This window comes from Hermetia illucens, chromosome 7, assembly GCF_905115235.1.
Source record: "Hermetia illucens chromosome 7, iHerIll2.2.curated.20191125, whole genome shotgun sequence".
Lineage (NCBI taxonomy): Eukaryota > Metazoa > Arthropoda > Insecta > Diptera > Stratiomyidae > Hermetia > Hermetia illucens.
Window position 1 is genome coordinate 11,006,305 of NC_051855.1, and position 26,889 is coordinate 11,033,193.

At 43.2% G+C, this 26,889-nt stretch overlaps 1 protein-coding gene across 22 annotated transcripts in view; it reads left to right on the forward strand.

The window, feature by feature from the left end:
- The window catches only part of LOC119660950 (protein unc-13 homolog B), a 241,664-nt gene that overhangs the window by 184,637 nt on the left and 30,138 nt on the right, over positions 1–26,889 (forward strand). For all 22 annotated transcript variants that reach the window (XM_038069982.1, XM_038069979.1, XM_038069973.1 and 19 more), the window contains 9 exons: positions 1,722–1,863; positions 7,895–8,219; positions 8,898–9,170; positions 16,193–16,351; positions 18,454–18,579; positions 20,864–21,031; positions 21,108–21,389; positions 26,385–26,606; positions 26,667–26,833. In XM_038069982.1, coding sequence (XP_037925910.1) covers positions 1,722–1,863; positions 7,895–8,219; positions 8,898–9,170; positions 16,193–16,351; positions 18,454–18,579; positions 20,864–21,031; positions 21,108–21,389; positions 26,385–26,606; positions 26,667–26,833 — 1,864 coding nt within the window. The remainder of the gene's footprint in view (positions 1–1,721; positions 1,864–7,894; positions 8,220–8,897; positions 9,171–16,192; positions 16,352–18,453; positions 18,580–20,863; positions 21,032–21,107; positions 21,390–26,384; positions 26,607–26,666; positions 26,834–26,889) is intronic.

Genomic DNA, 26,889 nt, shown 5'->3' on the forward strand with positions numbered 1-26,889 from the left:
ATAAAAGAAAGGAACAAAAGTAAAGATAAATAGAAACAAAACTGACAATATTACGAAAACTACAATTAATTTGACTACTATAGAATTATGTATTTTTTTATATATGGGAGCATAAAACATGTACTAATTTCTTCTCGTCCCTTATATTTCGTCACCTGTTACTGTCTTCCAGACTTTCCCATTTCACTATTATTCATAAATTTAAAAAAATAAAATAAACTAACCAGAATGCATACGAGATATCGTAATCTGACTTATATAAGTGGGAATGGATTAACATTTTGATTCAATCTAGATGTTGTTTATATATGGCTTTGCTATTTGCGTATAGTTCTTGAATTAAAATACTTTCTTTCAGCTTCGAATGCATCTTCCACAGTGCCTCATGAGTTGTATATTATGCATATCGTAGTAAATATTCATGCTTGATAATATTTGAATACTTTACCATAACTTTCTACTATTTGATCTAATTTTTTTTTATATATTATATTATGTTATTTGTTGTCTTTAGTTACTTCCTAATGGTTTTCACTTCGCTCATGTTGTAGATTGTCTGCACCTTTTTTAGTTTATTTGATTAGAATGCTGTTTGATTATTCTTTTCAATTTTTTAAACTGAAATTTGCTTGTTTATTATTATTTCTAATTAAAACACGCTTCCGACTAGAAACACACCTAAGACAGTTTCTCCTCCCATACACATTCAAATTAGATTATTATAAAACTATTCAATAAACCACTTTTGACGGGAAAATAAAAAAGTGATAGAAACTTTGGTAGTTATAAATTCAACAATTAAATTTTTATATATTCACTTATTCATTTGTTTTTATTGATTAGAATGAGAAGATTTCACTTTAATAGTTACTAAACTAAAATTAAATTCAGGAAGAATGAATTATATAACTTTCTTTTTAGTTGAATGCATTTCATTATCATATAAATGATCAAACATTGAAAGTAATATATCAAAGTGTTAAAATCAATTTTAAACTAAAAAATACGGATATTATTTAGAAAATATTTCAACAATCGTTAGTAATATTTTGTCGATTCATTTCAAATCAAAATTATGTCTTACAAAGAGACAAATTCCAAAAGAGACAAAATCAATTTTCAGATAAAAATATATTTGAAATCTGATTTCTTTTAAACATTTATCATTATTAATGCATTTATAACTATTAATGCAATAATTAATAACTACTAATATTACCATTTGAATTTCCATAATTTCACATGAAACATAAATTATTGCACCAAATTATTAATAAAATTCGAATTGATACCTTTAACTTTTAAATAATTTCCGCAAAATTGAATGATATCTTTTCAAAACTAACCGATTTGACTAGTATTTCATTAAATTTACTATTCCAGTTGTTTTCAAATAGAACAAAATAACATAATTTTTTTTCGTTGAGACACTGATAAATATAAACATTTTACGAAATTATCAAATCGTCTATCACCACACATTTCAAAATATATTTTTATAAAATTATATTTACCTCTTCAGAAAAAATTGAAAAAAAAAACAAAAAATATTTTCTCTTTTTCCCTTTTTTCTTTTTCAACTGAATTTCCATATATTTACACATGATTTATATATAAAAATGTGTTATTATCCATTACGTATGATTGGATGTGTTTTATATTATATAAAACACATTTATATATTCATCAAAAACAACAAAAATGCAAACCGAAAACTCCAGTAATATGCGCACAAGGTTTAATTGCCAAGGATAAAAGTGGTACAAGTGATCCATATGTTACGGTACAGGTTGGAAAAGTCAAAAAACGCACACGCACAATGCCACAAGAATTGAATCCGGTTTGGAACGAGAAATTTCATTTGTAAGTGTATATTTTCTAAAATATTTAATATTTAAATTTAGTTATTTTTTACCGAATTTCTAATTTATTTAAAATTTAAAAATTATTTTAATTAGATGCCCTTGTCCTCATCTTAACAAGAATTAATAATACTAAACTCCTTAGCTCGGTTTCCTCAAATATCCCTCAATGTTGGGAAGCATATTTTCTGATATTAAGTATTCCACAATTTCCATTTCTTCACGATTTCCTCATGTTTATAACCCAATGAGTTTCTGTTGGTTACCCAATCTAGAAGAGCTGTGTACTTCGCCTGATTGCCTAGACAAACATTGCGATTTCATAAAAAAAAACCCCTTTGGCCCTAACTCCTGTATGATCCCCTGAAAATTCGCTCTGCTCTTATCCAATCCATGTGTCATTATTCTTCTTTTTCTTCAGCCTTTGTCCCGTTCACAAGCGGGGTCGATTCCTCGTGATCGGCTTCGCCATTTGGCTCTATGGAATGCCTAACTTGGGTGCTATCTCGAGGCTTTCAAATCCCCATCCAGCGTATCAAGCCACCGCTGTTTAGGTCTGCCCTTTGGTCGTTTACCATCGACTTCGATGCTCAGACCAATCTTGGCAAGTGAATTCTCGTTTGCACGAATTGCATGACCATACCATCGAAGACGCCTCCACGATCGGTGTAACCCCATAACGTTCGCGGATATCCTCATTTCGGATATGATCTAAACGTGTGACGCCACTAGTCCAGCGTAGCATCTTCGTCTCCATTACCGCAAGACGCCGTTCATTGTCTTTTATAGTCGGCCAACACTCAGAACCATAAAGAGCGACTGGACGGACGACATTGCGGTAAATTTTAGATTTGAGACGTTCGTTGATACATCGATCACAAAGAACTCCAGTTGTGGAATGCCACTTCATCCAGATTGCGTTAATGCGTGAAGCAATTTCATAACGCAGTTCTCCATTGGCTGATAGCGTTGACCCGAGGTATTTAAATCGCTCAGTTCTGGGCAGATCACTGCCACTGACAGTGATTGTCTTAAATGGGGCTCATTTAGCAAAAGAGAGATTAGAAAAAGAAACTCATACTAACCAATATTCTCCAAAGAAAAACTCATTATCGGAATAGGTCCTGAAAAATGGTGTTCAATCAAAAAGGCCCAAATATTATTAAATAAGAGAACATCGCTCCTATCTGCCACGCTAAAAAATCCTACAAAAATCGTTGCATTTGGTGGTAAGCCATAGTTTCCTTTTTCCTGTTAATTCGCTGTTAACTAAGACAAAATAATATATCAATACCATATTAGGCGGCAAGGATCATACATAAAACGAAACTGTGTTTGCCTATTTATGAACCACTGCTTCTCCTGAGATCCTCCTGATTATTGCGAGACTATCTCGCTTGATATTATCTGTCTGTTCTCGTTGCGGGCGAACCAAGACAGTGTAGTAGCTGAACTACACACTTGTAACCTTCTTCAACTCGAGTTAATCTAAGCTAATACGGCCTTATTCGAGGGTATTATTCCCGATGCCTTCTTTAAAATTTGAGTGCAGCCCCAGAAACAATAATAATAATCCTTGGCGCAATCGTCCATATTGGATCGGGGCCTTGAAGTGTGTTCGAGCACAAAGTTACACTACAGGATTACAGTACCCTTTAGGAGGCCATATGGTCAGCATTGCACTCGCCCGAGACTATTACCCTGATTTGACTCAGGCACTCATTTAGAGCTGAGTCGACCTGACATCCGACGTCAAATCACTATACAACACACTGCCACCAGTGGGAGTTGAACCGCGATCTTCCGTGCGACAGCCTTGCGCTCTACCCACTCAGCTATTCGGACACTGCTGCGTGAAACAAAACCTTATTAAAATTGGTCCAATTTCCCCTGGAATACATACTATCAAAAGATGATGAAAGACAATCCTGAGAGAACCTACCCTCGCAAGTTTCAACGCCCTATTCGGAGAAAGCTGTCTGGCGTCCTGACCTACGCCATAGCTCCATCTCAGGCAGGGTCTGCCTCGTCTTTTTCATCTACCACAGATATTGCCCTTATAGACTTTCCGGGTGGGATCATCCTCATCCATACGGATTAAGTGACCCCCCCACCGCAACCTGTTGAACCGGATTTTATCCACAACGAGACGGTCATTGTATCGCTCAGAGATTTCGTCGTTATGTAGGCTGCGCTTTATCACCTATCTATAGTTACTTCCAATGCCAGGCTACACTGCAATACTATGTTATGTCACCGACTTTTGACAACGCAGGACGAAATCAGCGCCTTCTCCTATATGCTACGTACCTGCTCTACATTCGAGAATAATCTGTTGCACTCCCGCCTTGCCCGCCGTCCTCCATCCGCTCGATTACCTCGTCGACTCCCCAATTTTTGCAACAGCTAGAAAACTCTCTGTAGGATGCTCTCTTACGATCACGCAGCAAAACTAAGGCTTGTTTTCCATTTTTGCCCCCCCGCCCCCTCTCCTTTTAGCTTAGCCAACACCTCTCCATGGCCTCCTCTTCCTGCGTTCATACCGACCTTCTTCGGGGATTGCTTGGTCGAATTTCATTTACTATCACGGATCGCTGCCCGCTTCTTTCTTCAGCAATGCATATGTCGCTTTTCTGTGCAGTGGTGTTTTCTGGTCACTCTCGAACGGCAGGCATTTTCCACTCCCTGAGACATGGCCTTTGTCACCAAAGCATGCATCATTACGCAGCATGCATTCAGGATCTTGTCTCACAATTTTGTCAATATTCTTTCTCTTCTCTTCTTTCTCACCAAGCCATCTGCATCGGTTGGATCTATCGGACTTACTTCTGCAAGAACTGATTATGTGACCATCCGTCTGAAGCGGAAAACCCTTTTGCCTATGCAATTTCAACCCTTCCAATTTTCAATAACATGTTTGGTAATGCAGTTCGCAAGCTGATGATAACCGTCTATGACATCATACGTTGTAGCAAGTACGGTATTGCGTCGATACACCAGCCTAAACTAATTCCTCCCATACACAACCATTCTTCCTCCTTAACTGTAGAAAACACATTCCGGCCTCCCCTGAGTATAATCTACAACAAAAGTCTAGAAGAATACTACTATCCCCATCTTTGGAAAGAGGCCCTTATCATCCCTATCTTCAAGAGCGCAGACCCTTCTCTTGCTGTGAGCTACCACGTCAACAACTGGTTAACCGCGCACTTCGGTCATCTCATTGTTAAAGAGCAGCATGGTTTCGAGAAACATAGATCTGCGGCTTCAGACCTTCTCGTCTTTACCAACTTCGTTGATATTTATACCAATTTCTCCAAAGCCTTTGATACCCCACACCATAACATTCTTCTGTCTAAACTTTCATTATTAGACTTCGCTCCCTCAGTCACCTTCTGGCGATCCTGCAAAATTTCTTTTCATGGTTACTCATCTCGTTCCTTCTCTCCTTCCTCTGGTGGTCCCCAAGGCTCTATACTTGGCCCGCTACTCTTCCTATTTTTTATCAATGACTTCGCCTCCATCCTCACCTGCCCGTATTTGCCTTACGCAGACGACCTTAAATTATTTGCCTCTGTTTTGCCTCCGCTGGTCTGTGCTCTCTTACAGTTCAACCTTGATAATTTAGCTCGTTGGTGTTCGGTCAATAAGCTAACAACTGGATGTGCTATTCGCTTAAACCCTCCACCCTCCCCAACATCCTTTTCCTATTCTACCAGTGAACAACCCCTTTCACTACTGACCCCCTTCAAAGACTGGGTCTAATATTCGATAGCAAACTTCGTTTCAATTTTCACTTCGTTGACATTATCAATAGACCTTCCACAATGTCTGGTTTTATCCTACGTTCCTCCCCCAACTTTACCTCAATCCAGCCCTCCTTAACACTCTTCAATTCCCTTGTCAGAAACATCCTTGAATATTGCTGTGTAGTCTGGTCCCCCTTTCGCATTCGTGACTGCCGCGCTCTTGAAGTTGTACAACGCTAATTCACCCGGACCTTCTTTTACAAAAAGAACCTTCGACGGGATGATTATCCGTCACGACTTCGCTCCCTCAATCCCCCCCCCCCCCCCCTGCAGCAACGCCGTATCTTCCTTGATATGTGTACTCTTTTCAAACTCTGCAATTGTCTGATGGACTGCTCCGCCAACTCGGATATTACTTTCTGTATCGTCTCGTCTAATTAATACACGTAGTGCGGACATTTTTGAAGTATCCTCCGCGGAGCTATGCTGCTCCTGCAAAACCTTACAGCTTGGGTCCTTTGACTCTATTTTCTTCTCTAGTTTTAAGCGCAAAATAAGCCATTCACTTGCTCCGCCCTCTAAGGAATTTGTTTTCTGTATATTGTCCTCATTAAATAAATAAAAAAGTCAGCATCTCGGCGAGGCCCTGCACTCCACAGTTACCTCGTGGGTTAGCTGCCTCACTATGACCTCCATTCCTAAGGATCTACCTATCTGATTGTTGTTGATTAAGTTGAATGACTTTTCATCCTCTACCTTTTCAAGTTCCCGCCTGCGTTCAGCTCCTTCTTTTCACATTTTCAACTAAATCGTTCGGGGGTGGATCCCTATTGACTTTCAGGGGAATTTCGCGTAAATAAGGCTATGCTTATTATTGACGACATTTGTGGCGTGTGCCGCATCATTAGACTTATTCAAACATTTGCGTCCCTTGCTTTGTGAGCCCAATTTGGAGTCAAGACGCTGTTTTGCCTCTTTGGAGCCTCCGCACTTTATTGGTATTTTAAACGAAGAATCTTCATCGCTTCTCGGCTACTGTTTATGCCCTGCACCTGCTTTCACTTCATGCTCATTTGAGGGACTCGCTCCGTGCTTCGCGTATATGACTGGGTCGACGAAGTCACCTTGTGAGTTTGGGACGTTTTGTAATTGGAAATCAGACTCAGCTCGCTCATGGCCTTTTCGCAAGGGTTCTCAAGATTTCCGACTGCTAGCTGGATGTGATAGTGAAGATTAGGCTTCGCACCAACGAGCACATAGTGCATATCTGGGGTCACGTCCTTCAGGCAGCATTCCAGCCGGAGTACCTTGGTTAGGACTGTGTCCATCCTCTCAACCTCTTAATTGTGCCCAGTCCAGCCACTGGAATTCATAATACCTCGCGTCTCATTTTTTACACAGACTTAAAAAAGGGAGCATAACATTTGACCGTTTCATTTGAAGGTATTCTGGTCAATAACCTCTCCGTTCAGCACTCGTAATTTTGTTTTTTCCTCATCCATACTTTTGTCTAGGTACTTGCCCCGTGTTCACGGAAATAACCTTCGAAAGTAAACTTTTTCCAATGGCTATAGACGCCTTTAGATTTGCTCTCAGCATGCGATCCCATTTTTGGTTTTCTCTGGGATTTGCTGACATCCTTACAAGAGGTCTTCAAGTCTGGGGTCTGGGATCCTGGGCATCGCAGTTTAATCCACAACTGCCTCCAGACAATTTTCCTCCATCTTCTCCTCCTTTTTATTACCCCTTTCGGTTCGACCTTGTTCCAATCATTTTGTAGATTTTATTGCATGCTTCTGCTTAAAGTGTCTAGATGGCTCAAGTGGTTAGAGCATTGGGCCGTCATAGCGGAAGGTCGAAGTTCAAATCTCACTGGTGGCAGAGAGGTTTAATATCGTGAATGGATGTCGGAAACCAGTCGACTCAGCTGCGAATGAGGACCTGAATCAAATCAGGGTAATAATCTCGGGCGAGCGCAATGCTGACCACATTGCCTCTTACAGTGTACTGTAGTGTACCGCGTGAATTTCCCTTCAACTTGACACATTAAAGAGTGTAAATGTCACATTAAGCTGACTAGCCTGACATTTCAAATCCATGTGCATTGTGAGTTATGTACGAACTAGAGATAACACAAACCCTTTCATACCTGAAGCGTTGACCTTCCAGTTTTGCCTTATTAATTTCATTTTATTTTTGATTATACTAGCCTTCAGTATCTAATATCTCAATAGCAACATCAATTACTATTAGTTTTTCACTTACACTTGATTCCCATTACAGTGAATGTCATAATTCATCTGACCGCATCAAGGTTCGTGTCTGGGATGAAGATAACGATCTTAAATCTAAACTTCGACAGAAACTTACACGTGAATCAGATGATTTTCTTGGACAAACAATTATTGAAGTTCGAACTTTATCCGGCGAAATGGATGTTTGGTATAATTTAGAGAAACGTACAGACAAATCTGCTGTATCTGGCGCTATACGATTGCATATATCAGTGGAAATTAAGGGTGAAGAGAAGGTTGCACCGTATCATGTTCAGTATACGTGTTTACATGAAAATTTATTTCATTACTTGTGTGAAGAGAATGGAGGAATGGTAAAGTATTATGATTTTATTTTAAGTATGTTTTGATCTTTTTATACTTCTCTTAACCTATCTGGGAGTGAAGAGACGGAAAAGATATTACAACTTGAATCGAGATGTAATGTACAATTTTAGGACTCCTCAAGGTTTTGTCGTCAGTAATTTATAACATTTTTTTAAATAATGTTCAAAATATGGTTTAAAACAGAATTCTCTTTCTGGAAACTTGATATAGAGTGGGAATCCTTTAATACAATTTATGGATCAAGTTTAATAGTTCTAGTTTTATCAATATCCCACTTGCTTGAAACTAAAACGACCTTGTTTAAAGGGAACTGTATTTTTCTCTCTCTGGTCTCCCTGCCTCCCCAGGCTCCTTGTTTATACATTTTTCTTTCCTATTTATCTTCAGTTATTAAAAATAAATTAAGGGTTTTTATCATCTGAAAAAAAAAACCAGAATATGTATATTGACTGATCGCACATCCTCCTTTTTCCCCCACTCCTCATCACAATCGTTATTTATATATACAAATTTACACCAATATAAGTATTTGTATATATATAAATTTACACAAATATATATATATATTTGTATATATACAATTATAACTACAAATAAAACAAAATCATTTACAAGAAAAAACAAAAAAAAAAAATAAGAAATTAAAAATCACCTCAAAAAATCAGGTAAAACTTCCCCAACAAAAAGGCGATGATGCATGGAAAATTTATTTCGATGAAATACCACAAGAAATTGTTGACGAATTTGCCATGCGTTATGGAATTGAAAATATTTACCAAGCAATGACACATTTTCATTGTTTGTCGACGAAATATTTATGTCCAGGTGTACCGGCCGTTATGAGTACCTTACTAGCTAACATTAACGCCTACTATGCCCATACGACAGCATCGAGTGCGGTATCGGCTAGTGATCGTTTTGCTGCTAGTAATTTTGGGGTAAGTATAACAAAGAAAAATTAAAAAAGAAAAAAAATAGAAAAAAAATAGAAAAAAAATAGAAAAAAATAGAAAAAAAATAGAAAAAAATAGAAAAAAATAGAAAAAAAACCCAGAAAATACGCAAACAATTAACAAATTCATTTATTGTTTATTTCCGCCTAAATAAAAACGAAAAATGCCATTTTATTCCGTTAAAAAAAAAAATAACGAACACAATCATAATTTTGACGTATTTATCTAAAAAGAAAAATAACAAAATTTATATATTTACTAAAACAACAACCACACACATTTGTTCCATTACTTATTCATGTAGTGTTGAATTGAAATTGAAACCTTCAACGGTTTGTGATCCGTGAACATTTTAAATGGCCTCCCCAGTAGGTAACAACGGTAATTTTTTGTCGCCCATGTCAGTGTCAAAAGTTCTCGCTCAGAAGTGAGTCCTGATATTGTCTAAGGACTAGCCGTGCTTCCTCTGGACTCGTTATTTCTTGCACGTCTTGCCTCTCTCGGACCTTAGGCTGCCCTAACTCCTCCTTACCAGTGCGGCTTTCATCCTCTTGATCGCGTTACAACTAAGCAATCAGACCCCGCCTCTGCTGAGGCTTCTCGCTGTGCCACCCTATTCAAAGCATCTGAATTCCCCATATTACGGCCCGGCTTATATAGCAATTCGTAATCATACTCAGACAACTTCTGTTGAAGCCGAAGAATCCGGCTAGTGGTGTCTCTAGCCTTTAGCATTCCCTTCAACGGTTTGTGAACCGTGAACATTTTAAATGGCCTCCCCAGTAGGTAACAACGGTAATTTTTTGTCGCCCATGTCAGTGTCAAAAGTTCTCGCTCAGAAGTTGAGTAATTCCTCGCTGCTGGGTTCAGCATACGACTCGCATACCCCACCAGTACCGCACCCAGAGCTTCTCCACTAGCATCTGTCACCAATGTAAATTCCTTATCGAATTGCGGATACGCCAAGACGGGCGGCGAGACTAGTTCTTTCTTCAACCTCTCAAAAACCTTCTCGCACCCTTCATCCCATTCAAACTTCACATTTTTCCTCACCAGGCGATTAATAGGCGCGGCAATATTCGCAAAACCGGGTACCCTGTAACCCTGACAAAACCTGGTTCAGCAAAGACTGGAAAAATCCAGGAGCAGTTTTAATACCAAAAGGTATCCTCTTAAACTGCAGGTGCAAGAAACTGAATGCAGTTTTACACCTATCCTCCTGATCGATAAGCACTTGGTGGTACCCTTGGGCCAAATCGAGTGTAGAGAAGTATCTTGAGTTCCCAAGTTCATCCAAGATATCCTCAATCCGTGGCAATGGATATGACATAGGTACCACTTTAGTGTTAAGGTCACGGAAATCTAAACATAGGGGAAAAGTTTTTTCCCCGCCCTTTAGCTGCTTCTTCGGTACCAGAATGAATGGGGAGTTGTACGGACTATCACTTGGCTCAATTATATCGTCCTCCAAAAGTTTATTTATCTGCCGATGAGCGTGCGGTATCGGATACTGTGGCTTATTTGCAGGCACCGCACCCGGCAACAAGGGTACCGAAAAAGTCTTTACTTCCATGTACGACAACTTGTCCCCAGGGAGTAGGAACATATCTCCCTACTCCAGGCACAACTGAGTAATGCTATCCGTTTCTTCCTGATTAAGATTGTCCGATAACTCCAGTATCTCCTTTAACTGCTTAAGTCTATCGATGTTCAGATGTCGGCTCGGTCCTTTCTCCGACCGCCAGGGTTTATAGTCAGACAAATACCCAAAGTCAGGTCTAAGATTCCTAAGCTTCACTTCCTTCCCATTCACATTGATGAGCCCAATGGAAACCGTCCCATTTCGAAGTTTCACTACGGCATTACTTATAAATACACCCGGCACTACTTCTTGACGAAGACAAATTCGGGTCTCTTCAAACTCTACGGGTAACTCAACGATCCTTTCCTCCCTAGGACCTACCCTAATATTTTCTAGCTCTGCTTCCTCTCGTATGGAACCTTCCCAGTTTTCAAGCTCCGACGCTACGCTGTTGCTGTTTTTTTCCGTCCTCTGCAGCTCTTCCATTGGTATTCCGGTATCCTCCGTCACAGCTTGCGCACTCCTATCGTGCAGCTGCTTCGAGCCTACTCGAACATCCTCATTCCTTATTTCGTCACTTTGTACCGACGCAAAATTCCTTTCACAGTCTTCATCCAACAATGACCGAAATGCTCTCCCCTCTAGTTCGTCCTCCTCGGTTTCCTCAGTATCTTTCTCCGTCTTCTGAGAAGAATCGTGTATTCCACGATGCGTATTAACCTGTCCGTAAGCCTTCCTGGATACCGCTAAAATTCCTGAAATACAATCAATGATGGCGTGCCCATGCAAGAAGTCCCTCCCCAAAATTCCATCATATAAGAGGGACTCCTGTTTCTCAACCACATTAAAATCACAATTGTGCCATTCCGAACCCAGTTCCACCCGACCTTTACATATGCCAAGTGTTTTCCTTTCTTCCCCAAACAGTCCACTAATCCTAACTTGTTCGGTTATATCTAAACCTACTCCTTTCCTCACTACTGAATTTTTATTAAGTTACACGCCGCCCCTGTGTCTACACAGGGACTTCAATCACTCCATCACAGTACACTTCAACTTCTGAAAATTCCCCTTCCTGCACCTCACTCTTCGTCTCATCACCCCAAGGATGGCTTCTGCTCGTTTTTTGATTGGTTCTGTTCCGCCAGGTACTTGCGCAAGCAATTCGAAGGGTCGTGATCCCGCGTAGCACAAAAGTCGCAATACTGTGGCAACCCCTGCTCGCTAATATGTTGCGCCCCTCATCATCCTGTAATCCTACAAAGTTTACGCTACGTCGACCCTGCTTGGAAGACCGGGGAGATTTCTGTCGAGAAGGTTGTCCCGAGGTATGTCAGTACTTCCGGGAGTGAACGCAAAAAGGCTCAATTTGTCTCATTCTACACTCCCTTGCCCGGTGCCCGAATTTCCCACAATTGAAACAATCTACATTTTTCCTTTTCCTGCCAAGGGGTGGTCCTGAACTCGACGAAGGACATTGCCGAGGATCCTGTCCAGCCGAGGAGAAAGAAGTGTTATTGTGACTGCTGACATTGTTAGAGACCATTCCAAAGGTGGCTTGTAGTTTCCCCCGGTCGTATATAACATACTCCCGAAAGGAACCCTGCTGGTAGCCTCAAAGCTACTTCCCGGAAACTGTCCGAAGGGGCGATCACTGAAACGCGAATAACCTAAAAGCCTTCGGCAGTCGTCCTCATAACAAATGGCATCTGCTTTAGCTTGTTCCAACGTCGTGAAACTTCTACCCACCAGATGCCCTCTTGTACCATCATTCAATAAACCTAACTTAAAGGTACCGATACAATCGGGCTCAAATTCGTTTTTAAGACCTTCATCACCCCCAGGATACTACCCAATTCTACTTTCATTCACCAACTCTTGAACAATGACTCGTTGGGGTTGACCTCAATTACACCTACGTGCCATTGTTGTCGGTTCGCTGAAATATGTCTTAACTCCGCCCCGGGAACTTCTCGAAAAGGTTGCACTCCTCCACTTTTGTTCTATTCCATGCAGTCCTTTGGCGACCAATTCATCAGTTGTGCTGGGACAATGAATTTCATTGCACAACACCAGCCAGGAATGGAGTAATCGTCCTTTCTTAATGTATGACCTATCTCCTGCCGCTTTCGCCCTTTCATTAATATATGCACGGGTCCATTAACCTTAACCTTAACCGGCCAACTTAAGGGCTTTGTTTGTTATGCCGACATGGCCGGCCGCTTTGTTGTCTCCCAGCCTACCTCAAATCTCCAGTATTTCTTCCTTCGTTATTGAAGTTCCTGAGGGAGCAAACCGGGACGATTTTCAGTAGAAAATCGGGACATGTAATTTGTGGAGCTGCCTGACCTCCAAATCTCCCTATCATAACCAGGTAGGGGCTTCCCTATGGGTCTATATCCGCCTCTGCGCAGAGTTGCTTGAAGCAGTCGCACGCCTTCGCGATACACTTCGTGATATGGAGGGCTCTTTCCGATGATGTACCTTGTATAGTGTCCTGGTCCAACCACCCATCTATGAATGTTTACTCGTCAATTGCTTTTGCAGACCAACCTGACGTTCTACTCATTTTTGGACGAGCGGACCTCCAACCGATTGACTTGCTCTTCAGGTCAAAGACTATTGCCTGGTGATCACTATGGGTGTATTGTTCACTGACGTTCCAGGACATATCGCGAGCTAGTGAAGGACTAACAAAAGTCAAATTCACAATCAAACCGGACTCTCCCCCCCCCCCACCCCCAGCGTCACCCTACAATGATTGAGGTTGATTTGGACCAACCTTAGTTTCTCGCTATACTTAGCGTCTTTTTGAACTCAGGACACTTGCCGCTTCCGTCGATATGCCCGCTATTCAGGCCATACTTTCCATTACACAACATGCATTTAGGATCCTTGTTATAATCCTGAGCAATGTGGCCTATTTGACCACAACGTTTGCATCGGCTTGACCGATCAACCTTGTGCACACTCTCGCTAGATGTCCGTACGAGAGACACCCGAAGCTTCTCTTCAATGAGATTTACTCTCTAAGGCGACATTGGATGGGTATCCAATACGGACCTTCCCGACATCCAGTAGTTAGTGCCCTGCTTCTGCTGGCAGCCGGATAGTCGCTGTCTGTGTACCTCCATACGCCTTCCTAAGGTTTAGAATGGATGCCTCCTGCAAGTCGTGCAGCTTCAACGGCTTCGCTAAGGCAGTGCAGATTTCCTCCTTAGAAGTGATCTCATCTAGGTCCTCGCACTATATAGCGATCTCATGCTTTTGCGCACGCAAGGCAGCACTTTCCCCAAGTAAATTTTTGACTTGGCTGCGGAAGCCTTCGGCTTTGCTCTCTTTGGACCTTTGCAGTTCCAGCATGAGATCTCCCTTTTGGATACTCCCGATCCTGCTGACATTCCCCACCAAGTCTTTGAGTTCCTGGTCAGCTTTCACTCTTCTTAGTATATATAGGACATACTACCCGTGCTTGGGGCGAATCCTCATTCTCTTCTTCTTCCTTTTTGGCTTCTTTGGTCCAACCTTAATCTAAGCGTCGTGTACCTTTTGAGACATCGGCTCCCTTGGTGTTTTAGGCACTATTTTTCCGCCTACTGAGGTTTTAGCAGGTGGTACGCCTTTTTGTTTTTTTGGTTTTTGGGAACCTGCCGATGTCCTGGATGTTCGCCTTCCTTTTCCCGAACCCACTTTTCCCGCTGACTATATGGTTGGGTGTCGAACGCGTTATCGTCGAAGGGGTAATTTTAGGGCTCACCTTCAAATATTTTCCATCTTCCCAAGATTTGTTGTATAGAACCCTGATGGCTCTCATCATATGCTTGATTGCTTGGTGCACCTTGTGTTGATCTTTGATAAATTCTGGCAACTCAACAATTTTCAGTCCAAGTAAAATGAAGGATGACCCTTCCAGGTGGGATTTCTCTTCCAAAGCCTCCACTCTTCTTTCCGCACATTTTCTCCTAAGTGGATCCGGCTCACGATACTGGGGAACCCCTCCCCTAACTCTTTACGCTCGGATGCGGTTCCTGTCATTGCGGCTTTTAACGACCAAAGTTGTCCCGTTTGCACATCCTCCACCGTAGGTTTATACACCTTCTCTTCGTCTATATTGGTTTATTATTCTAGGTAACCTTCACATAGCAATTTTTATACACAGGTGGGCGTTTTTCTCACACCTACTCGACCTGCGCATAAACATGTCCATGTACACCTTCGAACGCGTACAAGTACATATTCACACGGATCGGCACGAAGGAATGCGCCTGATAGGAGATTTGGAAACTCCTCACAGGTTCGTCTGTATGTCTGTCACACGTTTTTTTCTCATTTTCATGGTATAGGAAAATAACCGGATCGGACGATAATTTGAACATTCTGCTGGACTACCTTTCTTTTTCCATATTGGAACTGTGGTACTATCTTGCCAGTCAGAAGGGGTTCTTCCTTCCTGAATAATCCGATTAAAGAATTCACTGAGCCACAGTGTTGAGTCCCAGCTCTTGGCTTTCCAGAGCTCAGATGCGATGTCGTCAAGTCCTATGGCTTTCCCCGATTTCATTCGTTTTATTGCCTCCTCGACTTCAGTTGCGCTGACAGTTAAGCCCTTGGTTGTTTAACGTAGGTACCTATCGTGGAGACTTAATCCTAGGGTCTTCTTAAGACACAGATTGATTTTGTGACCACAAGCAGAGCCCCGCCGAGACATACCAAGTACATGGCTTAGCATTCATACTGGTGGATGCAAGATTTACCTAAATCTCTACCGAACTAAGGAGTACGGCAGCCGTGTTGAAACTCAACACCACGCCAAGGCTCGAAGGTCTCTTCTCGCTTGAGCGTAACCACAACCCCCATGAAGCTTCCACTAAGGGGGTCAACCGCAAATAACCGAGCTGTACTCACATACAACGAGAGTTCACCCGAAGTATGAGAATCCAGGGGATATCTCGGTTCCCATGGTACCAGTATACCCCAGGTAAGGTTTCGTGACAATTTGCCACTTCAGACGAGTCCCCGTGCAGGCTCGTGTCTGATCGCCCTGATTAGGTCTTTGGAGCATTCGCCTACTGAATCCCGGCCGGCAAACCAAGGTGATTACAGCGTCTCCCGGTGCCACCACTATGGAGGTTCTGCTCGGCCAGCTGGTTATAGTTTGGCCGGCAGGGTTGCCGCCCCGTCTTCTTCACCGCCACCTCTGAGCACCTGACAAATCGACAATGTTGCATTTAGTTTTTGATATTTTAAAAGATATTTGCAAACACAATAACATTTCGAATATTTTTTTGGGCCCCTGTATCTCTTTAAAGGTAACTCGTTAAAAAACAAACAAATTAAACAAAGATTTGAATTCCCTCATGTTCTCCCTTCATGTTTAGAACACTCATCATATTCCTATAATTTATTATATTTCATATAAATATAGAAAGAGAAATTCGTCAAATTATTGGACCAATTACACAATTCATTACGAATCGATCTGTCAATGTATCGAAATAATTTTCCCGCTTCGAGTCAAGAGAAACTTATGGATTTGAAGTCAACCGTTGATTTGCTGACCAGCATAACATTTTTCCGTATGAAGGTGAGTAGACATTTTGGAGTTTTTTTTTTGCAATATTTTTATAAAAACTAGGAGTTAAGATCATCCATAAAAACCCAAAAATTTTTGATAAACCGGCTCGGGTCTCTGGATAGCTCAGTGGTTAGGGGACAAGCGCCAACCGTATTATCAGACATGTATGATCTCTCGGTGATAGAATGGTCGTTTGAAATATCTATCTGAATTTCGTAGCCTGCATCCAACTGTAGGTAAGCCTTGACGATAAAGGCGCGAATACAAGTTCCATAGCTCCTTCGTGGCCAGACGGCCCCTCTCCGAATCGTCCATCTCCTTAAAAAGTTTCGACTATCGAAGTTAACCCAGGGCATATTCGGAAGTGCTGATAGACCCCCCTTCAGCTGAGCGGCAAAGCAGGACATGTGCGCCACAACGTTGGTTCCTCATCTGGAGCTACAATCCTGGTAGTAATGTTCTTATCTTATCATCCGGCGCAACAACCGGTATCCGGTCTAGGCCTGCCTTAATAAGGAACTCCAGACATCCCGATTTTGCGCCAAGGTCCACCAATTTGATATCCCCAAAAGCTGTCTGACGTCCTGACCTACGCCATCGCTCCATCTTAGGCAGGGTCTGCCTCGTCTTCTTTTTTTACCATAGATATTGCCCTTATAGACTTTCCGGGTGGGATCATCCTCATCCATACGGATTAAGTGACCCGCCCACCGTAACCTATTGAGCCGGATTTTATCCACAACCGGACGGTCACGATATCGCTCATAGATTTCGTCATTGTGTAGGCTACGGAATCTGCAGCTTATATCTGTTATTAAGTTTATCATTCAGGCTCACCTTAGACTCGCTATTCCTTTTTCCTGAAGCTTTTCAATCTGGCAATCGAGTGGTGAGGAAGATACTAGTTGATCTCCCCCCATATGGGACCACTTACCGCGTTGGGCCCAGATCAGTATAGTCTCGAAATACCTTACGATAGGACTGGCGTAGATCCGGACCCTAATGAAGGTACCTTTCCAACTGCTGAAAACAAAGGAACACCTTATTCCCGAAGTTCCCCAGTGGGGTTATTGTAATGATGTCCGTAGCTGTCATACCCCTCCCGATGTGATGAAGAAAACCATTCCTTTTCTGCCGCTGGAGCAGTTGTTGACAACCAAAAAAATGACCCTCAACGTCTCTTGACGTCAAATCAAAAGGAATTCATGTTCCTTGCTTTTTGAATCATTTCCAACCCTTACAATCGCTTGAAAATGGCTCGCTGGGTAACTCTTAATACCGAAGCAAGCTGCTCCTGCGTTTGGCACCGATGCTTATCGAGCAATTCTGTGTTTACGAAGGTTCTCGGCTTTCCTCCACGTGGACAGTCAACAACATCAAAATAACCATCCTTAAAGCGAGGAAATCAATCGAGGCACGTTGTTTCACCTAGAGTGCCATTTCCGTTAAATTTGTGTAACTCTCGATGCACTTCAGCCGCCGTTTTCTTTGAATGAAATAAGAAAAGTAACACCTTTCGCAAATGACGATTATTTGACACCAAATCAGACATTTTCACACAATTAAAAGTATATGACGCCAATGAAAACACTAACATGTTGAAGCGGGGTTGATTAGATATATGAAAATCGACCCTTATTTGACTCAGGTACTCATTCACAGCTGAGTCGACTGGTATCCGACGTCAAATCACGTTACAAATCCCACTGCCATCTGTCAAATTTAAACCGCGACCTTCCGTATGACAGCTTTGTCTTCTAATCACTCAGCTATCCGCTATTGTAAAGATACTTTAATGTTACAAACCTGAAAAGTTTACACAAGTTGCCTCATTATGTTAGCTTTCAAATGGCATGTAAAAATAATGCGCTTAATTATGGAAAATTTAGGAATATTACGCATTAAATAGAAGTAAACGTGGTCTTGATACATATTTAATATGAAAAAAATATCATGCTCCTAAAAGTAGGTGAAAAATGTGAATGGCTCTAATAATTTGGCCACCCTCTGTATATTTTTACTGGTATACATGTATTATATATAAATTAAATAAATTAATTCAATTGTAAATAAATATTAAATTTTAATTTCTTTTTTCTCTTATTTCTCAGGTTCAAGAATTGTCAAGCCCACCTCGCGCCAGTACAGTCGTTAAGGATTGCGTAAAGGCCTGTCTTAGATCCACTTATCAATTCCTATTTGAAAATTGCTATGAACTCTTCAACCGGGAATTCCAGGTAAATTTTAATCTTAAGTAACACAAAAGCATGATTTTCACGAGTATCTTTATCTAGAAGTACAACTGTTATCAGATACTTTGCGACCTTAGCTCATTTTATTATAATCTTTAACTTAATTAATAGTTTTAATTGATAAGTGTAAGACTCGTGTGGATCGAGTTCGCCGGTTCTCTGGTAAGCTAGACCCGTATTTGTCTCATTGGGGTCGGTCGTCAGAAACTCTATTTTACTTAGCAGAAAACCGGGATGCGTGAAGCGATGATTCCACGTTTGGCGATCATCTCTTTTAATGCTCACGGTCCTCGTTAGGTGACTGCCCTCAAAATATGATTGGATAATATTAGGTCACAGCGCAGATAATAGTCACTATGTAGGACACACCTCCAACCCAATCATTGGTAGAGCCTCTTGGATGTCTTTAAACGCGCCTTTTTTTCAGGGAAGCAGCTAAGGTGCACCGCTTTCGGGACAGAGTCCGTTCAGTCGTCCTAATTACCCCGTGAGAATCAATCAGTGTTTATTTGAGTTTGAGACTGCCAAGTTGCGAGAGGTGATCTTCTCATAACCATGCTTAAGTGGATATTTAGGACATACTATTTTTTTTTTTTTTTTATGGATGGAGGTGGAAATCTTAGAAAGACGCTGCTGCGCCAGGTTGCAGCAGTGTGTGGGATTCACACCCACTAAAACCACCCCCACTCTTCCGCCCCTCCCCGCGGGACCACCGTGAAGTATTACTTCGCGGGTGAGGCTCTGGTTCGCTATACCAGCCCGTCCATGTCACATCTCCGTCGCGCCGCCTTCCGAGCTCGATCCAACTCCAGGAGCCTGATACGGCTCACACTATCCCCCAAATCCTTCAATTCCGGGTCTGACTTCACCTTTCGGAGAATGTCGGCATAGGACATATTTCCCTTCTTGGAAATAATTATTATTTCCGGGCGGAGCTTCTAGGACATACTATTGGGTTTTCAATAGAAAGGCAGTAAGGCTGGTTGACCTACCTGATGCCCTCAGATCTCAAGACCACGAATCAGGTTCCTCTTCATTATTTTGTAAGTACTAAGCGAGAAATTAACGTTTAAACCCTCGAAAAGGGATTTTTCCGCTTTTCTGCCATTTTCGTCACCTTCAAATCACAGCCTATACACTTCGAGGGGAAGAGAGATGGACTTACCAGTTTACTAAATCAGCATAGGTTCTAGAAGACTGGAACTTCTTCCTCGCAGTCTGTTTTTGTGGACTTCAGTGGTGAACCAGACGGGGTGAGAGCGTAAGCACTTAGGAAAGGGGGGACGTAACAAGGAAGAAGATCAGGTAAAATTTTATTGAAGGTGTTGAGTACTTGGTCACACGTATATGGAGAGAGGAGGGGTCCAGTTGATTGCCGCCAGGACGGAGTTCAGACCTTCGAAGTTCGCCTTACAAAAGTTGAACTTAGTAGGTTTGCGAGCGACAGGAAATTGGAGTCGGGATATCTGAGCATCGAACCCTTGAGCAGAATTATGGGCGCCAGGGGCAACGTAAATTCAGCGCACAAGAAGGTTAGAGAGGACTACGTCAAGAGTGCGATCTAAGTGGTTGCTAGAAAGCTTAAACTGGAGGGCGGCACAAGTGTTCATGAAAGTGGATAGAGGAAGGGAAGGGTGAGTGGAGTTATTAGGAAGGGAGGGAAGGCCAGGGGTAATGGGCCAGGAGATCATGGTAGAGAAGGAAACGGAGAAGGTAAAGAAGATTTCGACACGGAGGGGGAGCTTAACAGCTATTAGAGCACCTTCGCCAGTTGTCTTGCCAAGCGCAGCGCAGTCTCTGTCACAACAAAAGACAGAGTAACCTTCGAGGAACTCGGAATCTAAAATCCTGTCATCCACCCAGGTTTTAGAAATGCAGATGACATGATGTTGGAATGCTAAGGTAGGCAGTTTGAAATCCGACAGCTTCGTCCTTAAACCCCTTACAGCGGGCACCATGGAAAGATGGTGGAAGAATTTTTTCGAAATTCAATTCCAATCTGAAGCATATCCTGACCAGGTTACTAGTCTTTCTAAGGAAGGTTCAGGGACAAGATTTTTTTACTCCGTTTTTTCTAACATACTGAAGTGTACATTAGGCTTTTCCAAGTCTTTGATGTTGACTGACTTTTTCCACTGACCCCCGCCCCCCCCCCCCCCTTTTGTTGGTAAAACTAAAAAAAAAAATGTGGCATTTGGTTGCAAACTATCTGAATAAATATTCTTACATTTATAAACCCCAAAATTGTATTGAATTCAATATTTCACAGGTGGATCCAAACGAGGCTAAACGCGACCCTGACGATCATGGACCAAAACTGGATAACGTCGAATTCTGGCATCGACTCATAGCACTTATTGTATCCGTCATAGAAGAGGACAAGACTGCATATGGAACTGTATTGAACCAGTTTCCTCAGGAGCTTAATATCGGACAGGTTGGTCACGCTTGTTTTCTCTGAATCTACTATTGATTCTCACCATGAGTATCCTTTTCTTCTAATTGCAATCCAGCTGTCTGCTGCAACAATGTGGGGCTTATTTGCTGTCGATATGAAATATGCGTTGGAGGAGCATGAACAGCATCGCTTATGTAAATCGTCCGCCTATATGAATTTGCACTTTCGCGTCAAGTGGCTTTATACAAACTATGTACGCGAGGTGCCACCATATAAAGGAGCCGTCCCTGAATACCCAGCGTGGTTTGAACCATTCGTTATGCAATGGTTGAACGAAAATGATGATGTTTCACTGGAGTATTTGCATGGTGCTTTCAATCGTGACAAAAAAGATGGGGTAAGTACACAATTTATTAAAATATTATACCCAACCCATGCGACTCTGGTCGACTCGGATATAAAACCTGGGACACAATTGGCGGAAGCTAATCGACGAAGGACTCTGGACCTCAATGTAGTTATTGTAGATGTTAGTTGTCCCTAGACGTCTCGGCAGTTTTTTGGTCCGGCCCACGAAGATCGTACGTGGGGACGAGAATTGGCTAGGCTTTCGGTCTATGCATGCCAGCTGCCACTCAAGTTTTCGGCACTGGTCCCTGTGCTGCTAGACTCGTGACACCACCACGGTCTGCTAACCGAAATGGGCAATCGAGTGGTCACGTGTCGGGGACCTCAACGAGCCTTGCAGTTTGCTGGTACCACCGCCGACAAGCCCCGCCAGTGGCGGCTACCTAGACTTCAGTTCCACGCCGCAAGCGCCATTACCTAATCGACACAGGTGCAGACGTCCCAATCCTCCCGGGATCACAAATTGATCCCCCAACAACTCAAACTACTGGCGGCGAACTCCTCAGCCGTGCACACTTACGATTACAGGCAAGTGGACGTAAGTCTGGGACTTCGACGAACATTTTCATGGCGTTTTGTCATAGTCCCATATTAGGCGCAACCTTCCTGGGCCACTTGGATTGCTGGAAAATCTGCAAAATAGGTCTCTTATAGACCCCGTAACCTCGCTCGGGGCTTCAGGAAAACTTGCCATCGGCCAACTGTCAATCTTTCTATCATTTTTGAAGAAGTAGCTGACCATCACATTCGCGCGCTCCTTTAAGCTAAGCCTGTATCACGACATCCGGACTACTGGCTCCCCTATCTTCTGGAAGGTGCGTCCATTACCATCCCAGAAGCTCGCTATTGTTAAGAAAGAATTCGATATATTTTTAAATCACGGTATTTGCAGACCATCTAATAGCTGCTGTGCTTCCAACGGGGCTAGTCTTGACCTTAACTTTGAAAAATGCTAACTCCTTCCACAGCAGGCGAAATTTTTAGACCACATGGAATTCACCCGAATCTAGACAAGGTTTAGGCCATCACAGACTTCCAACAATCAAAAACACTCAAAGATCTGGGAAGGTTTTTGGGCATGTTTAACTTCTATTATCGTTTCTTACCCAAGGACGCACAAGATTAACCGATCCTCAAATCCACTTGTCTGGGCCCAAGACCAAAAACTCGGGCATGGTTGCGTGGTCTGTAGAGGCCATCGAGACATTCGAGCTAGTCAAACGACTGCTGGTGGATGCTACACTATTGGCATTCCCTTAACCAGATGCCCTCCCAACTGTATTCGTCGATCCCTCAGACATCGCAGGTGCTGCCCTTCCCCAAATGATGAACTAAATTTGGCAGCTCTTTTGCTAAGAAATTGACTACAGCTCAACGGAACTACAGCACCTATAATCGTGAGCTATTAGCCGCGTACATGGCAATCAAATACATCCGAGGGAATACCCTTGAAAGCGGACCGTTCACAGTGTTCACAGACTACAAGCTTCTTGCCTTCGCTTTTAAACAGAACGTCCCTACACCTGAACTTTATGCAGCCATCCAGCACGTGTCTGGCACGGTCGATTTTTCGGCAATCGCCGAGCCACAAAACGATGACGCAGTACAGAGCCTCAACAACAACCCCAAATACAAATTTCGGGGGTTGTCCCTCTTCGGCTCAACCTACCAGACCTCTGAAAAAGGACCTAGGCATATATTTCGACCACTTTTCGCACGGAAGTATTCCATGTAGTACATCTTGTTCACCCAGGCATTCTGACAACAAATCGGCTGGTCAAACGCAAATATTTCTGGCCCTCAATTAATAAGGATGTCAACTCGTAGGCCGGACAGTACATCGCGTGCTAGAAGTGTAAAGTCACCAAGAAGGTACAAAAAAGAAGCAGGTCTACCAAGCATTTTCACACGATTCACATTGACATCATTGGCCCCTTCGCACGGCTTCAAGTATCGCCTCAAAATCATGGATAGGTTCACACGGTGGCCTGAAGCTGACATTTCCGCACAATCGGAGTTCTTGCTGAAGTCATTACTGACCAGGGATTGCAGTTCTCGGAGTTAGGCAAACTCCTGGGCTTCAAACGCATCGGGCGACTGCGTACCATCCGCAATCCAGTGGGAGACTGCAACACTGATATAGGACACTGAAGCCCGCTATAATGGCGCACGATGGCTTTTCGTGGTCGCAAGTCCTGCCTGGCCTAAGTATAGCCCATCGTGAAGAGTTTGCCGCCAACTCCGCCGAGCTAGTATCCGGGGAAAATTTGAGATTCCCTAGTGATACTGTGCTCAATATTAGGTCAGCCAATTCCACAACTGGGCTTTTACGCTTGCTCCGGCACACCGTGGCCAAGCGAACATCACCCGTGCCATCCCGTCATACTTCGAAGAAAGCTAATGCTCCCAAGGACCTGGACTTTTACACAAACATCTTGGTTGGCGTGGATACTTCCCGGAAGCCCCTGCAACCATAATATGGCGGCCCATATGAACTGTTGAACAGTGGGGACACTTCTTCAGGATTGACGTCCACGGCAGTCCCAAGAACGTCTCCGTGTCCAGAATAAACCCTTTTTCCCCGGCGCTGAAGTCTGAGGTAAGAGAGATTTACGGCGCGTGAGATTCGTCCCTGGAGCTGGCGGGTTAATAGTCGGGTTTTGTCGCTAAAGCCCAGTATCAGCTGGGGGTGGGGTAATGTGAAGGCCCTGCAATGTGGAACCGCTTAGCAGAGATTCGTCCAAGCTCCACACCGACCGAGCAAGTCCGCATCAACTTAATGCTGGACCGGACCAAATGAGGAGCAACTTACTCCCTCTTTTTTTGGTCAACGGACCCCTCGTTTAGGGCTTAGCACCCAAACTTTCTAAAAAATAGGGCGATGACGGCTTTACGGTTTCTTACCAGGGCAGAGGCAAATCGTCAGACGCTGCCTCACTTCTGCCCTGGGAGCCGCGTGACGGAAGCGGCTCGCAGATGTCGAATGCTCCTTCCAGAGCTTGGCCAAAGCTAAACTTTTTTTTTTGAGAATTGTAGGGTCCTAACTCCGCATCAACTTAATGCTGGACCCTTTTAAGGTTTTGTGTAAAGCAAAAGCTTATTAAAATCGATTTACTGTCTGCCTCTCTGCCTGTCTGTCACACGAATTTTTCTCGGAAATCGTTATAGCGATTTATGCCATCAATACCATCGGTGGGAACTGTGAACGTTCAGGCGTACAGTGAGTTCTTTCTACGTCGAATTTAGGGGGGGGGGCGTACATGCAAAAAGGAGGTGTCAATTTTTATTGGGTATCAAATGAAATGTCTCGGTTAGTACTTTCCGAGGCCGTTAGTTTTGACATTTATTGGAAAGGTGGGGAGTGCGGGGGGTCGAGAGCGAGTACTTCCGTGAGTACTGAAACTGTTGCCTGCAATGCGGCGTAGTGTTGTTGACACCGCCTCCTCTGCCTCCATCGAGTCTCAGTCACCAGTTTCCGTGATTACCTCAAGTCGAACACGCTCCCTGATGTTGGCTGAGATTGTGTCGCTACAAATTATAAAGCGGTACTGGTCTGCGACTCGCTGTACAGTCACGTGCGCGAAACACTTGACGAATCTCTGGTACAACAAGGGGCGGTAAGATATTGTACCTGCCCCCACCGTTATTTCGTAGTAGGACCGGATGATGAAGAGGTTCATTTCATCCGCTGCCTACGCGAACCTGCTGAAGTGGTCATCACAGATTATGGCGAAAGAACTGCATCAAGCGGAGTATCGTGGTGCCTAGACGTCGAACCGCCCCACGAGTAGCAGTTTCAACCTGCTTTCTATTACAGGAGCCCGACCTAGTCACTAAGTCGGACGTCTCCCACCGGTTATCCGTACTGGACCTCAAGTTTCTCTTTCTTCTCATTAGATGAATTTGCATTTTATACCCAACTGCCAGGTGTTATGATAGCTTCCTCAGTAAGTAGCCTGCAAGACTCCAAAGTCCCTGCACTTTCCTCACCTACCCCCTGTGACGCTGCGGTGGCAGTGAAGCCCATGGTGTTTTACGTAGGTACCTGCCGTGAGACTTAATCCTACGGTCCTCTTCAGACACGGATTGATTTTGTGACCACAATCAGAGCCCCGCTGAGACAAGCAACAACGGTACCAGTCTATACCAAGTGCATGGCTTAGCATTCATACTGGTGGATGCAAGAATTACCTAAATCTCTACCGAACTATGGAGTACGGCACCCGTGTTGCAACACACCACGTCGAGGCCCGAAGGTCTCTTCTCGCTCGAGCATAATCACAACCGTCATGAAACTCCCACTAGAGGGGCCAACCGCAAATAACCGAGCTGTCCTCACATACAACAGGAGTTCACCCGGAGTATGTGAGTCCAGGGGCTTTCCCGGTTCCCATGGTACCAGTATACCCCTGGTAAGGTTGCCACTTCAGATGAGTCCCCGTGCAGACTCGGGTCTGATCGCCCTGATTAGGCCTTTCGAGCATTCGCCAACTGAACCACGGTCGGCAAACCAAAGTGATTACAGCGTCTCCCGGTGTCACCACTATGGAGGTTCTCCTCGACCACTTGGTTTTGGTTTGGCAGATAGGGTTGCCGTCTCATCTTCTTCGCCGCCACCTCTGAGAACCACGCTGCGGTGGCATTCAGCCATTCATACTGAAGCTTTCTATCTAAACATTTCGATTGGGGTCGGCCACTATGCGATGAAGATTAAGGAAAGACGGTGAGCCACTCGTCGCGTAGGTACTAGAATCGATTCAGAGCTAGTCCTTCCCCGTCGATCTCGCGCCCGTTAGGGTCTTTTGTGGTTTTTGTCCTTCCCTTATCAGGACGCTTTGACAGTTTGGCTCCTTTAGTGAAGAAATTGTCGATGGTATCATCCCGCCTCGAGACATCACGTCTAATTCTCTTGGATACTTCTACAGATACTTCTATCTAAACGTTGACCACAAAGTAAATGGATTATTTTTTGCATTCTTCACAGTTTCAAAAGAGCAGCGAACATGCCTTATTCTCGAATTCCGTTGTGGATGTTTTTACACAGCTTACGCAATGCTTTGATGTTGTTAGTAAGCTGGAGTGTCCCGACCCGGAAATCTGGAAACGGTACATGCGTCGCTTTGCTAAAACCATTGTTAAAGTTCTAATTGCATACGCGGATATCGTAAAGAAGGAATTTCCGGAACATATGGCTGATGAGAGAATTGTGAGTGCCATACCCATATCCTTGGAGGTTCCTTCATAATTTCACTTCTCTTTAAACCAGGCTTGTATTCTTATGAACAATATTCAACAACTTCGAGTGCAACTTGAGAAGATGTTCGAATCTATGGGAGGAGATAAGCTTGAGGAAGATGCCGCCAACATACTAAAGGAACTCCAGCAGAACTTAAATACGGCACTGGATGAGTTAGCGTCACAATTTGCAAACAGGTTTGTATCTTGTCATATGTCCCTACAGTATCTTAAGGTAATGGTACCATATCTTT